This window comes from Trichoplusia ni, chromosome 4, assembly GCF_003590095.1.
Source record: "Trichoplusia ni isolate ovarian cell line Hi5 chromosome 4, tn1, whole genome shotgun sequence".
Taxonomy (NCBI): Eukaryota; Metazoa; Arthropoda; class Insecta; order Lepidoptera; family Noctuidae; genus Trichoplusia; species Trichoplusia ni.
The window spans coordinates 8,734,332-8,751,227 of record NC_039481.1 but is presented as its reverse complement, the minus strand read 5'-3'; the positions used below and the strand labels follow the sequence as shown (position 1 = coordinate 8,751,227).

Sequence of the window (16,896 nt, the reverse complement as noted above, 5' to 3'; positions counted from 1 at the left end):
GCAACCACGAGTTTGACAGTGAACGCACCGCTACGAGTATATATATCATGGTCACGGGCAGACTGAGGTGGCGTTCGTCTTGACAGAAGATGTTGCTCGTTCTACCTTCATATTTTAACAAGCTTCACTTCACTTTAAAGGAACATATAAGGAAAAGAATATAGTATGGGTGAATAGTGGAGAACTGTACAAATTATCTACTATCTATATATATAAAAGAAAGTCGTGTTAGTTACACCACTTATAACTCAAGAACGGCAGAACAGATTTGGCTGAAAATTGGTAGGGAGGTAGCTTAGAGCTAGGAGACGGACATAGGATACTTTTTATCCCGTTCGACAGCGTTCCCGTGTGACTTGACATGAAACGTCAGTCACTATAAAACGTGGTATAACAAAACGCAAATGGCAGCTATGTAATGACGTATGGATGACAATTTGATATTTGTAAGAAATCAATATTAAAACTACTTCTATCTATATATATATATATGACGGCGCGCGGATTAATTGAGAATACTTTGTTTATTTAGACGATTTTAATTGATTGTGGAAATGTGTATTAAGATAGTCCATAATTATTATTATAATGAGTAAGTGGTAAATTATAAAAGGGAGCGGGTTACCCCGAATAGAGTAGTAGGTGGCGCTAGGTGCGACGACGTTCGTTTTGCTTGTCAAGACAGTTGTCATAAAAATAGCGAGCACGTACTAACCTATTGGCTCCAAATAATATTCCATCTCAACCGTCCTATTGTATTCTACTCCATAATGTTCTAAGTTCACATTATACAATCTACAAGATAACATTGACGCTTTTATTTCGAACATCCCGTCGCTCATACGCCCAAGATGGAGGCCAACCTAGACTGTTCGGAAAATGTTCCTGACGCTCCCACATCAGAAGTGGGATTACCAGCGACGCATCGTAAAAGATAAATACAGGTCAGCATGAAAATATGTCCTCAGAAAATTATTGCGATTGTTGGAAATATCTTTTTGCAATGCAACTACGAAATACATTTGGTGAAGATAATATAGACCGTTTCCTGGAATAGCATGCCTGAATTGAAGACGTGTTTTGGCAACATTTGATCAATTGAAAAACCCCAGCTGCAAATTTATGGCGATTACTCAATAGAAGTCGATGATTGATATGAGTTATGAGCACCTGAACCGCACGGATGAAGTTCTTGTCAGTGGAGAAGACTGCTATTGCTTTTACATTGGCGCACGCAGCGATGATAGAACCACGATTGTACAGAATTGCATTTACCACAGATATTAAAAGTCGCAGTAGACTGCAACAAGAACTCGTCGCGCTTACTTTTAGAAAACAAAGCCTACTATGTATGAGTATACCATTTCGCCGATAGTGGCAATGAAGTCACGAGTAGAAGACGTTCCAAAGGCCTATAGTTGTGGCAAGCAGGATTACGTATCGAATGAGTGCCGCAACCGTATAAAGAAAACAATCAAGTTCCTGTATAAGCTTCTAGAAGACAGAAGTGAGGTTGTTCTGAAATCGGTATCGACGATAAAGCAGTTTGTACGAGAAAAAGCAGGTTGACAGATCAAGCATTTGGAAGAAAGCGGATTGATTTGGTTTGAAATCTAGATTTGAAAATGAAAATTGGCCAACTATATACTACGTTGCTGTCTTACAATGCGTACTAAATTGAAATTCGGCAAGACGTTTAAAGGTTTGATGGTTATTGTACTAAGTTAATAAAGAAAAGCAACGCACGTAAGTGAATTTGTCTTTGCTAAATGGAATGTAGCATCATCACTTCGAGTCAATTGTATGTGGTCAAGTCAGTTGTATGTCTTGTGTTTGAAAAAAAGAAGTGAGTAAGTATAACGATTGTAGCCATTAGGCGAGGTATCGGAAGTTTAAGCAAAATGTCTTGAGTTTGATTTTTGTATGGTGCCAATATTGACAACTAATTATTGCTCTTATTACAGCTTGTCGTCTTATAATGTCGATTCAAAGAGACAGTTATTTGCGGAGGAGGAGCGACCTATGTCGACCGCTATGTCTGTACCTTAAAGTCATCGAGGGAAACTGGTGCGAAGTGCGGAGAGTGATCTGATCGTGTTGCGCTGTGTGAGCTCCAGCGAGTATCGAGTTAATTTGAACTGGGTGCTTATGGTCAAGCTTTCCTTAGGATCACTAACACAACGGTGGGTCGATTACAATTTATTTTTGATAAGGAGCGGCATATTTATCAGTATGAGTTGATGGCAGTTTCGTTAAGAAGTTGGTTATTTAAGATTTTAAAGTTATTGATTTACAAAAGGGGCTATGTATAGGACAAATAAAGTGTCAAATTGAAAGAACCAAGTTTAATGTTATTTTGATCAAGGTTTGAGAAAGTGAGGTTCTCTAGTAGTGGGTGTTGTGTTTGTAACCGGATGGAAGTTACGTGTGGTAGTGACTGGATAGAGGTTACCCGTTGTGATCGTTACCTAAGGAGGTTGCATGATCATGCCCGGAGGGAGGTCATTTTGGTTTGATGCTTATGATTGGATTAAAGTTATAAGTGTGATGATGAACATTTCCCAGGGTTAATCAAAGTTAAGCACTGATATGTTATAATAAGTTTCTTATTGTTTGAATGATAATAGGTGTTATTGCACATGTCATTGGCAGTTATGCGTTCTGAGTATAAGGCTGTTAACACTGTTGTTACCACTAGTAAAGATTTTATCCAAAGTGCCTATATCTTTAGTCCGAAAACTAAGTACCGTTCCAAATAAAGAACGAGGTCGAGAATGGTGATAGTATAGAATTTTAGGTCAATGGTCGGGATCGAAGCAGAGACCGTGTTAACTATGGCAGAGGTGGCGACTGAAGAGACTATGGTGACTCTGGCTGAGATTGGGTCTTGGAGAGGCCATGGAGTCGGGTGGACTCAGTATTCACATGGAATGCGTGCGGACTTTGTATGACTCAGATTCCTGCTTTGAGATTCGTGATTAGTTCCAGTAGTGAGTTGCTGGTGGCAACTGTAAGATTGTAGAGTTACTTGGTAGCTCTGACTTAATGAAAGGTTTCTGGTAAAGAAGATACAGATGTTAAGATAAAGTCAACTATTATAATCATGATAACGAATGACCGAGTGGTGAGTACTGCTGTGTTGTTCTTTGATGCATAATGATCTTTAATAAAGCAGACTTTAGCTGACAAGTTTCCAGGCTAACGTAATACAATGCTGTGCAATACGTAGCGATATTTTGGGTTGAGTCAACGCGGCCGTGGCCGTGCGGACTTAAATGACTTTGTCCTAAAAATTAGGATTTCATATTTTTCATAAGTAAACATAAAGAAATATTCTTGGCTGAAAACAAATGTTGAATTTTGAGCTACGAGGTTTCCGTTGGTCAAATAAGACCCAATCCACGTAAGTGTGGAGCCTGAATTTGGAACTTAACTGAGTGAATTTTTGTTCTTGGTTTCTTGTACTTTTGATAATTTGTCCCTGGGATACTTCATGAGTAGAATGTGCCGATGACGGCGCGGGTAAGTGAGTCCTACTTGTGTGGTTAGAGGAGATCACTACTTAGCAGTTGATTCAATTTATCAGTTGGACTGTGTGGCACCGATTGGACTGTGTGTTGGCCTGTGTGGCAAATAGCCTGTGTGGCAAATGGCCTGTGTGGCAAATAGCCTGTGTGGCAAATAGCCTGTGTGGCAAGCCTGTGTGGCAAGTAGCCTGTGTGGCGAGCCTGTGTGGCAAGTAGCCTGTGTGGCAAGCCTGTGTGGCAAGTAGCCTGTGTGGCCAGCCTGTGTGGCCAGCCTGTGTGGCCAGCCTGTGTGGCAACGATTAGCCTGTGTGGCGACGATTAGCCTGTGTGGCGACAACTATCCTGTGTGGCACAAACTAGCCTGGGTGGCGAACCTGGTTGGCATTCAAGGGCCTATGTGGCATTGGTGAGCCGGTGTGTTTAATATTTGCTAATCTATAGCTATAGCTGTAGTTGGAGTATAGTTCGGAGATGGATTTTATAATTTTTAAGATAGATTTGTGGAAAATGTGTCTTATGAGAAATGATAAGTGATCAGCAGTCACCCAATTGGTCAGGAAGGCCAAGACGAGAGTGTAGTGTATCATTTTATCTAATGTTTGCAGACAACAACGATGCACATGAGACACACGAGGACGTGTGACGACGCAGGACGGCCGTGACGGCGCGCGGATTAATTGAGAATACTTTGTTTATTTAGACGATTTTAATTGATTGTGGAAATGTGTATTAAGATAGTCCATAATTATTATTATAATGAGTAAGTGGTAAATTATAAAAGGGAGCGGGTTACCCCGAATAGAGTAGTAGGTGGCGCTAGGTGCGACGACGTTCGTTTTGCTTGTCAAGACAGTTGTCATAAAAATAGCGAGCACGTACTAACCTATTGGCTCCAAATAATATTCCATCTCAACCGTCCTATTGTATTCTACTCCATAATGTTCTAAGTTCACATTATACAATCTACAAGATAACATTGACGCTTTTATTTCGAACATCCCGTCGCTCATACGCCCAAGATGGAGGCCAACCTAGACTGTTCGGAAAATGTTCCTGACGCTCCCACATATATATATAAGAAAGTCGTGTTTGTTACAACATTTATAACTCGAGAACGGCTGGACCGATTGCCATGGTTTTTGATTTGTTGGATTTGTTTCCGTCCCGAAAACAGAATACATCTTAAAAACAATGAAAACTCGATATGTGTAATGAATACTTTCATTTCAATAAATGCTGATTTGTTTATTACATGTAAAACTTTTGTCGTCCATAGGGTGATACCAGGAGATCAGATAGTAGTATTTCATGAGGGTTGTAGCTGGGGAGCACGAGGGCGGTACCAGGAGAGCACGTAGCCGTAGTTGATTAGGGTGATACCAGGAGATCAGATAGTAGTATTTCATGACCTTAGAGTAGGTAGCAGTCATGAAGGGATTACCAGTAGAGCAGTGAGGGTTATAGCTGGGTAGCAGGTACTGTACGCGTGAGAGTAGGGTGGGACCTTAGCGTAGGTAGCAGTCATGAGGGGATTACCAGTAGAGCAGGTAGCAGTAATACATGAAGGTGGTACCATTAAATCGGGGAATGGTAGTCAAAATCAAAAATAAACTAGATATCTATTGGCAGCACCCATGAGTTTGGCTCTAAGTTGCAGTAGATGTATATGAAGGTGGTTGCGATCTTGCTGAAGGGACGCGATTAGCATAAAAAACTAATTCAATCGGCAATATTAGTAAATCATGTGTTTCTTATTTACAACCTATATACAACTTAAAATGATTACTTAAAAACAATCAGCAATATTATCATCGACTCTAAGGCGGTACGAAGTCTGCCGGGAAAGCTAGTTAAGTAATAAATACTACTCAAATTCTGATTATTAGAAAAAATGTCAATGTAATTAAATTATACTTCCAAAAACTTCCCTCAGCTTTTAAATTATAACTGCTTTGACAGCTGTAACCGTAATAAAAAGTAATCACAGTAAAACCGGTCAAGTATAAGTTGGAGTCGCGACACAAAGGGTTCCGAAGCACAGAGGCTAAACATAAACAAATCGGTTGGGTGTCAAATAAATTTATTCGTACGCACGAAAAATTTTACATGACATAAAATTTGTCAAACTTGAGTCTTTTTTTTAGCAGATATTTGCTGCCTTAGCGACAACAGAAAGAACAGAACGAATAATAAACTGAAATGTGTACAGCAGCTATTCATGAGATACAGCTTGGTGACGGACGGATAGACAGTAGAGGCCTGTATTAGTATTCAGTATTCACCCAGTAATAGTATTCACTTATTCAGTATTATTTAAGTATGGAACCCTAAAAAACTAAAAAAAGAAAAAAATCGTCTTAGAAACCGAATTCTAATTTTAAATGTGAACATTCCAAAACAATTCAGTTCAATACACGACAAGGGCAAATAATGGATTAAATTGGAACAAGAGTCAAACATAATTCCAAGTTCATTGCCTTGTTTATAAAGGCAAATTTAAACGAAACGAATATACCGAGAGAGTACCGATACATTGCTGTTAATGATTTATCACTTTTGATACAAACACTGCTCGGCTACGCAATGTATTCGGTATAACTCGCTTCGTCTAAACGAGCTCCTACATTTTGTTGTCAAACGCTGACACGCACTCGTACACGTCACACGTGCCGGCAAACATTATATATTTAGATATTATAGATATATTTAACATATTATGTTATGCATTAGAAATACAGATAAGCAACGAAACAAAAGAAAAGAATAAACAAAGAGCTTGTTTACTCATTGTTAGTTGTGTGTTCTAAAGTGAGTGGTTGTGTTGGACTTGCGTCAAGATGACGGATAAATTGTGAGTAGTTTAAATTATTAAATTAATTTATTATTATCAGTCTACGTATTTTAGTATTTTAAGTAAATGTGGGATATTTATAAAATATAGGTAAATGTGTTGAGGTTGAAATTGCAGATTATGTTTGATTATTTATTAGTTTTCTTTGAGCTACATTTTTGTATTGTTTTTAAATTTATTTTGCATGCATTCCATGCTTTATTAGATTCGGTATTTGTTGAGTTATAATAATAATAACTTATGTACAATAATAGGAATATGTCCATCTAAGTTTTTACTATTTAATATATCAAAGGCAATCCTAAAATTTAGGCTTGAACGATTTTCATGAGATTTTGCATCCGGATCGTTTCGGGGGCTATAAATTGATCTAAATAGGATCCATTACAAGATTTTTTTGTAGGTATCTTTATTTTATTACAATAAAAATAACAAACAATGCGCTTGAATATTTATCCTTCAAGATGTTAAAAGATAATATTTATCTTGTAAACTGTCGCTTCACAATCTGGTTGAGCTGTTTTGAAATTTGTTACTTTCTTCGGTACGGTTTTTCGCCGCAAACGATAAACAGCAAAACCGCCGCAGAAGCACACACTACGGTTAAAAACCGCTAAACTAGCCACAACTCTCAGTTTGGAAGTATAGAGAGCCCTTCCATGACAAACCTATGATTTAACAAAAAAAATCTTTGGTAACAATATAATGTATACCTACATTCTGTTTTTTTTTTTAAATTACTATCGGATTTCAGTATCTAGCTTTAAAATACAGCATTGAGCAAGACAGTGTGTTTAATAACAATTCATTTTGGCGCGGTTTTTCCGTAACAAGATTGGGATAAACATATGCCATACGCTGCAATTCCATTATTCCACTCTAATCATTCAATCAGGCAATTAAAGGTTGTTCAGGTTTAGTGTTGTCTAAGCCTAAAAAAAATAACAAAAACAAACATTTGAAGCCAATGTCAACTTACAATGTCAAGTCTAATATATGAGATAGTATAGTATTATTTAGGTGTAGGACGAACTCTTTTTATTCAAATGAAGTCGAATATAACTACGTGTATTAAAACTTACTACCTGCATCGGTGAGAAGGTTGCGTCTTAGAGTATTTTCAAGGTTACAATGACACTATCAGTACATTGATAGCTAGAATGTAAGGAAAATGCTCGCGGGCCACTTGCTGACTCCCAGCTACCGCATGCGGACGGTGAATGATGGGTGGATCACCGTTCAGTGCCAGTGTTTATTCCACTATTAACAATTACCGAATGAATGGAAATTGGATTAAAATGTAAGTATTCGTGTTCTCCCAAACATTTTGCAAACACAATAATTGCAAATTCGGTAAGATGGTTAATACTCACGGTCAGTACAGTGAATTTCCATTGTAAATAGCGGAATTGGGCCCTGGTTCGTGCTTGACGTTGAGTTTGTGTTCGACGTTTACCTCAAAGATCCTGAAAGAGGTGTCAGCAAGCTCAGTGGGGCCCAATGCTGATGCCTGATAAAATAACCTTGCCACATTTAACCAGCATTCAAAAGGAGGATAAACTTACTGGTTACTATGTAGTATGCTCGCGGTCTGCGGCTAAACAGACATGGCGACCAACTACTATACAAGCATAGTACGTGCTGTGTATCTATGTATAGGTGCTATAGTTGTCACATTGACTGTGGTCATGGCACAACACAACTAGGACAAGACTCGTTTAGTACTAGATTCTAATAGCTGGATATTCTTGATTGTCAACTGTTTGGGCGAGAAAGAAAAGGAAGATCAAGATTATTATGAGGCTTTAACTTTACTGTACTGTACTTTTACAACTGCAGCAACTGTGTTTTAAATTAAGTGGTTATCTCACTTTTCTTTTTCAATACTTATATTTTTTTCAACATCAAAAGATAAAAAACGACTACAAATAAAACGTATTGAGCCCAACCTGGTAAACCTTTTATGGGACCAAATGACAATATTTCACGTTAAATGAAACAATAATGAACAAAATCGGTCTATACAGTCCGAAGTTCTGTGGTAACAAACATAAAAAGGACGAGTCGAGAATTTCCTTCCTTTTAAAGTCAGTTAAACAACATAATAAAGGCTCCGTTATCAATCCTAAATCAACAAAATAAGTGAAACAAACATCACCGCTTGTGGTGAAACATCTGCAGACTTATCATAAGCTCGTCAAGTAAGATTGCCATTGGAGAAGTCACTACATGCATTATGAATTGTTATCTTATTGCCACAATGATAAGAGTCTTCATTCGTCATTAAAAGTTTATAGCATAGTACATCCATACTCATCACAGATAAACTTTCTACAACCTGTTACGCAAACTTCGGATAGGAATACTTGATAATAATAAAAACTGGTCAAGTGAAAGAAAAAAAGACAAGAAAACACACAGAGACAACACAAAATAAATAAATCCGTTGGGTGACAAATTTAATAAATGTCACTGAACAACGAATTTATAACCATTACAACGTTGCTTAACCCCAATCATTATTTTTGTAGTCAATGTCTGTGTAAATTTCAACTGCCTAGCTATCACGGTTTACGAGAAACAGCTTGATGTCGGACAGACGGACGAACAATGGAACCTAAGTAATAAGGTCTACAAACTGCACCCTACAAATTAAAACTGAATAAATTGATTTTAATTCAAGTGAAACTTACTGATTCAAAATTTAGCACACCGATCGACAAAACCCTTGGACTATTTTGATGCACTATTGAACCATTAAAGATAAGAGAATTTAACGAACATTAACAACTTGAAAATAACCAACAAATTATTTACATACTTGAATAGATTACAACATAAATTATCTACTTGCTCAAGTAACTCGCCCGATACAAACAGGTCTCCAGATTTTGTTTGCTTCTCGAGATAAAGATGTTAGTATAAATCTCAATCGTGTTAGTCAGTTTATCTAATAAAGTCGGATACTCCAGACGTATCAACATGATTCGGCCTTTCTATACATATTTATTAGTTGTACTAAGTATTTCTTGGTATGTTAAATTTAATTGTGAATGTTGAAAAAGTTTGTGCTAATTTTAGTGTTTGGATCGCAATATGATAAGAAACTGTGAATGTGATGTGAATACATTATTCAATAAGAAATTTTAAATGTTATTATTACAAATGCAAATTTAATTATTTCTGTTTTCAAAATGTATTATTGCTGTTAAAAGTAACTTTGCACATTTTTTATATAAATCGGTTAAGGGGTTTCGAACCCACCCACTGTAAGCTAACCGGATAAGCGTAACCGTATAATCATGACTAAATTTATTCAGATTTGATATAGGTAATAGCTAATATATAACTGGTCTATGTGATAGCGTAAATGTGTTTATGTAAAATTTTGCAAACTCAATTTAAACCACTATTTATAAAGGTTAGGTATTTTTTTGGAAACGCACTACAGAATTTAATCCTTGTGCTGCGGGGGTTTCACAGATATTCTAGTCGCATGCAGAAAGAGATCCAGACTCAGGACAAGTATTCGTGGAACACATGCAAGTCACGCACACGGGTTTCTCGTGGTGGTCTACATTAATCAGCTATTTGATAGGCTATATCTTTCTATTTACCTTTCAGTGTAGTCTAGTGACGATTCCAGACTTTTTAACTCATAATCATAGTAAATTTCGTCCTATGTAATCGTAATTTCGTCATCCCGGAATCGTCTTAACTAGAACCATATTTATGTTATTCTTGAAAATGATCAAATAAAACGGCCAACTAAACAGTCGTTTATTCTAGTATTTATAAATTAATGTCACTTTGTTGTATTAAAACAATGGGAAATACAACTGCAGTGTTTCGTCATAAACTAAGTCTCGGTCTTTTTTCATTATGAGTATGTCTAGACATAGTTGTATCCTTACTTTGTAGGGACAAAGTTGTGTCTGTCTTACAATAATTTCGAAATAGTTTTATGATTTAATATATTCCATACTTTTCTTAGATTTTCCTTGTGTTTTCAGTGTTCCTACAAAAGCAAGTAAACCAAAATTCATAATAGACAATGATGCCGGCGGAGACGATGCTATGGCGATATTCCTTGCTTTGCTGTATGAGAAACATTTTGATGGGTAATTATTTTATTTTCATTATTTTCTGCTACTAGCCCACGACACATGTCATAATAAATCACCGAAATACTTACGCTCGGTGTGTCCCAGGGGAACGATTAACTACATCCGCATCGAAATAAAAAGACAGTATAATTAAAAATCATTTCGTTATTCATATATTCATTTAAAAATCTGGTTTGACCATCTGTGGCAAACAATGGTATCTGAAAAATAATCGAAAAGACGATCTTATAATGACTTTTGAGACTGAAAATGATATTTATTCCCATTTTAAATCTGCTTAAACTGGGAATAGATTTAGTCAAATGCTATCAGTTCATCCAGATCCAGTTAAACACAACATACTCATAGCTTGGATAGGATCTTAAAGTCATTACTAATGAAAAACTCTTTCCGTTAATGATATCCTTCTATATCATTCCAGACCGGAACTGCTCGCGCTGACAACTGGTAACGGCAATACAAATGAAGATAATGTCAGCGTCAACAATCAAAGGATATTGAAGGTCGCTAAAAGACAAGATGTGAGTTTGAACGATATTTTTTTCCATGTTGGCGTTATTTAGGAGGGGAATTATTCATATTATTTTCTAGTTGATTTAGTGAAATTTTCAGATAGCAGAAGAGTTTGATGTGCAAGTCTTGTCTAACTACTGTTTTTTTTAATAATATGTCGATATTTCTAAAAATTTTAATGCTTGCGTCGCGGGATATTTTAGATGTTATTTTGAAGGACTTCTAAGCTACCCAACAAATACTTAACCTTTCATACAACCATGTTTGTGTTTGCTTTTCTCGGTGGCTCTAATTTTTACATTAAATTTTGCAAATCAAATCATTAATTATTTGCTAAACATAGGTTGGTAGGATCATAAAAAATGTCTTAAATGCAGTAGCCGAATGCGTTGATTTCTGTTAAAAGCATTTTAAGAGAGGATCAACGATGACGGCAAGAAGTAGTAGTCTTTAAATCCAAAAAAATGCGTAATTACATACATTACTTAAGTTCAAATAAATATTCGCAATGAACATTTCATATATTATAAATAGAATAGAATATGAATTGATGTCAAAGTTGAATAAATTTAGCAGATAAGAGACAATTATATAACTGCTATAATAATGCCAACATTACGATCATTGTTTTATAACGTACTTTAATTCGAAGGTAATAGTGTTCAATTTTGAACGACAGGAATATTATCATTTCCTTGCTTTTTAAAACAAGTTAAGATCATAATATACCTTCTAAAAATATATATTTGTAATAATAATATTCGTTTATTGTGAGGTTTGATAAAAATGTATTATCTATGATAGAAGGTAGGTAATCTATTGCTAAATACTTGACATGGTTCTTTTGTTGTTGAAAGTGCAAACTTCAAGAGCAGGAGATTGCCTCATGTAATACCTGATACATTTACGACACGATTGATAAACATAGGTATATAATAATGATGCTTTTCCATAAACCTGGACGGTAAGCTGAATGGAGTCTCGGTGTCTTTGTGCATACGACTTGAATGTTCGTGAAACCCCGGGACACAAATATTAAATCCATAGGTAAAATCGTTATATGACAATAGAAAAAGTAATAGAAATGCCAGAATACTTGAGGAATCTTATAATGCAGATGCTTAGTAGATTTATGTTCTAGTAAAACCAAGAATTCCGAAGCCCGGACTCACTTAGCTTTTCAAATGTTGTCTTGCAAAAATGACTTTCAATTTTAAATTTTCTTATATTATTTTCAGGTGCCAATCTACAGAGGATCCAAATCGTCTTTAGTTAAAACACCATCCGTCACCGATTACTACGGTAAAGATGGTTTGGGAGATACTGGAGATGTCTACCCTGATCTGGTTCCAGCAAAGGCTGAGAATGCTGTGACAGCACTGATAGATTATTCTAAAACGTATGAAGGTAAGATACCTGAAAAAAGCAGTTCATGCAATTATTTTTATAAACACAATCAAATTCGGGCACTGGGTATGTCAACTGTTATATCAAAGATTTAACAGTTTTTTAATTAAATGAAAAATCAGTGACAGTAAATAAAAAATACATAATCAGCTGCAGGTATCAGTCTGCCCGTGACCATGATACCTGCAAAGGTTTCGAAACGTCGGGCACTAAAATCTAAAATTAAACCGCGATAAAATCCGTAAAAGTAGTTTCATTTCAACATCATCAACTCTTGGATTAATTTTATATTTTAAAATTTTTTAGTAAATAATTGTGACATACATAATTTTATTTCTTTTTCTATGTTTTCAGGCAATTTGACTGTGATAACAATTGGAACCCTGACCAATGTGGCACTAGCTATTAAACTAGACCCAGATTTTTTGTCGAGACTGAATCATTTATACGTCGGTGCTGGACACATTCACAGTAAGTTTTATGTTTAAAACTGTTTTTGTATTCGGTAAGCTTTTTGGATATTATGGTATTATTATTAGATTATGGTAAATTCTTTGGATACTAAGCAATGTGGCCGATATAACTAGTCCCATCTGTAGACTTATTCAGCTAGATAGCTAGCTTAGTTCCGCTTTGGCCCACCTTCCGTACATAATTTTAATTGTGTATTTCAGGTGAAAGTACTCCTGGTCCAGAATTTAATGCCCAAATGGATGTAGAAGCCTACCACGTGGTAGCACAAAACGCCACTCCGGACAAAGTTACCTTATTCCCATTCTCACAAGCTAAACAGTATTTGAACTTTAGTAAGGTAAGTTTATTTTATTTTATTTATTTTTATAAAGGTACATTGTATTCTTATGAGCTAACAGTGTCCCACAAAACAGTACAAACTATTTGACTGTGAGATCAATTAATAAAACTATAAACACTTTTATTGAGTGCATTGGCATGGTGTTATTAAGTTCATATCAGAACTGCAAAATCCATTGCGGATTGCAAGAAAAACTGTGAAGTATATTTGCCTATTAATGCGTACCTAATGTGTCAGATACATGGAGGTACTTTGATGTACCCTTTGGTGCCATTCATCGTCAAATTATAAGGTCAGATTATCATGGAGAGGCACAAAACTTAGTTTATCTAAATGGTTGGTCCTCTTAACGATGATTTTCCTTGAACCAATAATTTAGTTTTATACGTTATAGGAATGGAGAAACAATGTATTAGGAAGTATAGACACGGATATAATTAAGGCGCAGAATAAGTTCGAGAGGATATCAATGACGAAGGAGGAGAGGTGGCAGGCGTTGGACCCGGCGACTGTAGCGTTGTTCCTGAAGCCAGAGTTAGTGCAGGAGTACAAGTATTCAAAGAATGATATTACGATTTGCGGTAAGTGAATAGTTGGCTAGAAGAAATATAAAGCTCTGGTATTATAGTACCATTTGTTTACTGTAAAGACATTATATCATTGCCAGAACATAAAGTAACAGCTGAAGGTATCGAATTTAAAATAAAATATGTTGTATTTGCTGTTGTACTTCACTTCCAAATTCATACTTACTTCAATTTTTGATGTCGGATTCATAGGTTACCTCGTTTTTTCATTTTTTTTTAAATGTGTGCTCATATTTCCCAAAAAAACAATAGAATACAAGGACGTACTAAACAGTCTTATCACAACATTTTCAGGAGACAACAGAGGAATCAACACAAATGATTTTGTAGAAAAAGAAAAAGCTAACGTCAGAATAGCTTATTCTGTAAAAGCAGAGGAGTACAAACAATTTTTAATAGAAGTATTTCAATCAGAGCTGAAGGATTCCAGAGAAAATAATGTTATGGAACCATAAACTACTACTGAACAATGAATCCAAGTTCTACATCAAATAAATGCAAATAAGTACAATAAAATGAATCCCTGAGCTTAATGTTTATTTCTCTCTTAAACTGCCTTTTAGTTTGGTTGAATTTAACGCCATCTATTGGAAAGTTTTGGAACTATGGAAAAGTATCTAGTCAGCCCAATGTTCGGTCCCTGTCTTGCCTCTGAATTGTTTTGTAAATACGCAATAGATGTCGCTACCAGTCAGACTATTCCTAATTTGGCTTTTTTGTTTTGAACATATTTCATAGTGACGTGTATTCCTTGAATACTATAAATTCAATTTCTAAGAAAATATCACTATTTTATCCTACACATTAAGTTACATAAATATTTTTTCCTTTTTTATTCACCTTAATACATGTAAATGATTAAGTTTCATATCTTAACGAGCTTGACACGTTAAGCTTGATGTTCTGTGTATTGTGTCTGTTGGAATGAGAGCCAGATAAAACCCCCACAGTACCTTATTTGACCAACACCCTGAAGCAAACAATATATTTTATTACCAAACATTAAAAAATGTCTTTATCTCCCAAATATAATCTCTAGCAAAAAATGTGTACTATGTAATAAAAAACACTTTATAGTGAACATAAAAATCAAAGTTCGTTTTCATTTATGATTGTTGAAGACATAAAGTTTATTAGTTATTTTATACGGGGTATATTAAGGGCAATCTGGTAGTGCGGTACTAAAACTACTGAAACATGCATTCTGCAATTAAGGGCTAATGTTTTGTTTAGCCAATTCGGCATTTTAGGATGTCGTTTGTGTCGAATGGGTCGTTTGAGGGTAAGTGAAAGTCGTTTACCATGGTCTGTATTAAATCTCGATATGACGTAAGAAAATAATATTAGTAATTAGTCTTTGTTTAAATAAATGTAAATTGGTAGGTTGTTAGTTTTCAGAGTAACCGACCGTACACCATACACCAAAAAACACCGTTCCGTGTTTACCCAAATAATAAAAAAATCAATTTGTGGCAATGCTGTCTGCTGTCCTTTTGACACCAGGCTGTATTTCATGATAGTAATCATGATTGTTAGACAGTTAAATTTTTTCAGAAGAACAAAATATCAAAAATATAGTTCGGGTCTAAGTATGCTGTTACGGCCATAAATTTGATTAGTGACAAATAAATTTAATATCCTCAAAATGTGCCACTAATGTATTTCTTTTTGAAAATATGACTATTTGTTTCAACCCGGAACCCTTAATGCCGCAAATGCGACTCACAATTGTCCAGCTTTTCAAACGTGGCTAACTGCTGCTGCCATGAATCATTAGAGACTGAGATTTAGTACCTGCTTTCCGAAATCGACTCTAACGATTATAAAAATAATAATCGGACAGATATTAAATAAAACAAATTATTTCCACTAAAGTTTCCACCGTCTTTCATGGTTTAGTCAAACTTAATTAAAGAGATCAAAAGTTTCTTTGTGAACTAAACAACTTCCTGTATATTACGTTTCATGGTTTAGTTTCAAAGGGACACAAATAACACCATGAAACAACAATTATTTTGTTCCCAAACTGTTATCAATCAACCTGTCATCATGAAATCAGATCTTAGGATCGTTATGACGGCTGAGGAAGTTTTCAAAATCCATTCTTTGATTGGAAAATGAGGGGAAATATTACTAGGACCTGCTGACCTTGCAAATTGTGAAGATAAAACTACAAAATATTATTATATTAATTTAAATAGAAGTGTTTACTTCAAAAATTGCAAAATACTTAAGCGCTCATAAGAAAAATTCAGAACATATTATTATTATTCATTCAATGGTTTCGTTTTTTTGGACATACTACAATTTTGATACGTTTTACCTTCCCAAATGTATATTATCTCATTATTTATGAGGCTAACATTTTACATTTACTGTAACGATAGATAGTTAACTAATCTTCTAGTTTCATTCAAAGAACTAGTCTTCACATCTGAAAAACCACATAACAGACAACCGACTTTTAATTATTACCATTGCTACGAGTTTGTTCATTCGAAGGTGAGTAGCTACCAAAACACAGCCACCTGTGTTTAACACAATTACCTTAAGATGGCGTTGTTCTGAACTTGTAACAACACACGTTAACATTCTGAAAGTGCTTAGTAATGAGGGCAATCAAACTTCGCAAGAATTTCGAAGGTGAGAATGATGATTCTGTGGCGTTGATTATGATTGAATTGTTCTGTAAAGTTAATGGTAATTGTTATTGCTTTAGTTTTGGTAGAATATTCTGCGTCTTAATAATTTGTTTTATTGCTAATGCTTCTAGGTTCTAGGTTCAATAAAAAGTGAGATTTTTTTTATAGAGTTATAATTTGCACTCTATTCTGTGATAGCCTATCTGGCTTATGAATTCTCAATTTTGGTCCTGGTTCAAACTATGGCCATAAGGTGGAAAGCCTTGTTGCAAAGCAGTATCGCATTAGTGAAGCATTCTAGCAAAGGAGTCAACTGAAAGAACGAGGCAAAGAGCTTCGCGTTTCAGCCGCCGCTGTGGGAGACGAACGTGATGACTTCCAGCCACCGCAGGCGCCGCAGGGCCGCACAGCACGGGATCTAGACTAAT

At 35.6% G+C, this 16,896-nt stretch overlaps 1 protein-coding gene across 1 annotated transcript; it reads left to right on the top strand.

The window, feature by feature from the left end:
- The first annotated feature begins 6,282 nt into the window (after window positions 1-6,282).
- Window positions 6,283-14,359, top strand: LOC113492922 (probable uridine nucleosidase 2). Its single transcript, XM_026870651.1, has 8 exons — window positions 6,283-6,378; window positions 10,392-10,499; window positions 10,927-11,026; window positions 12,257-12,425; window positions 12,780-12,896; window positions 13,100-13,236; window positions 13,634-13,820; window positions 14,121-14,359. Exons 1-8 carry the CDS (start codon window positions 6,365-6,367, stop codon window positions 14,279-14,281), a joined length of 993 nt encoding a protein of 330 aa, XP_026726452.1. The 5' UTR covers window positions 6,283-6,364; the 3' UTR covers window positions 14,282-14,359.
- The last annotated feature ends 2,537 nt before the right edge of the window (window positions 14,360-16,896 follow it).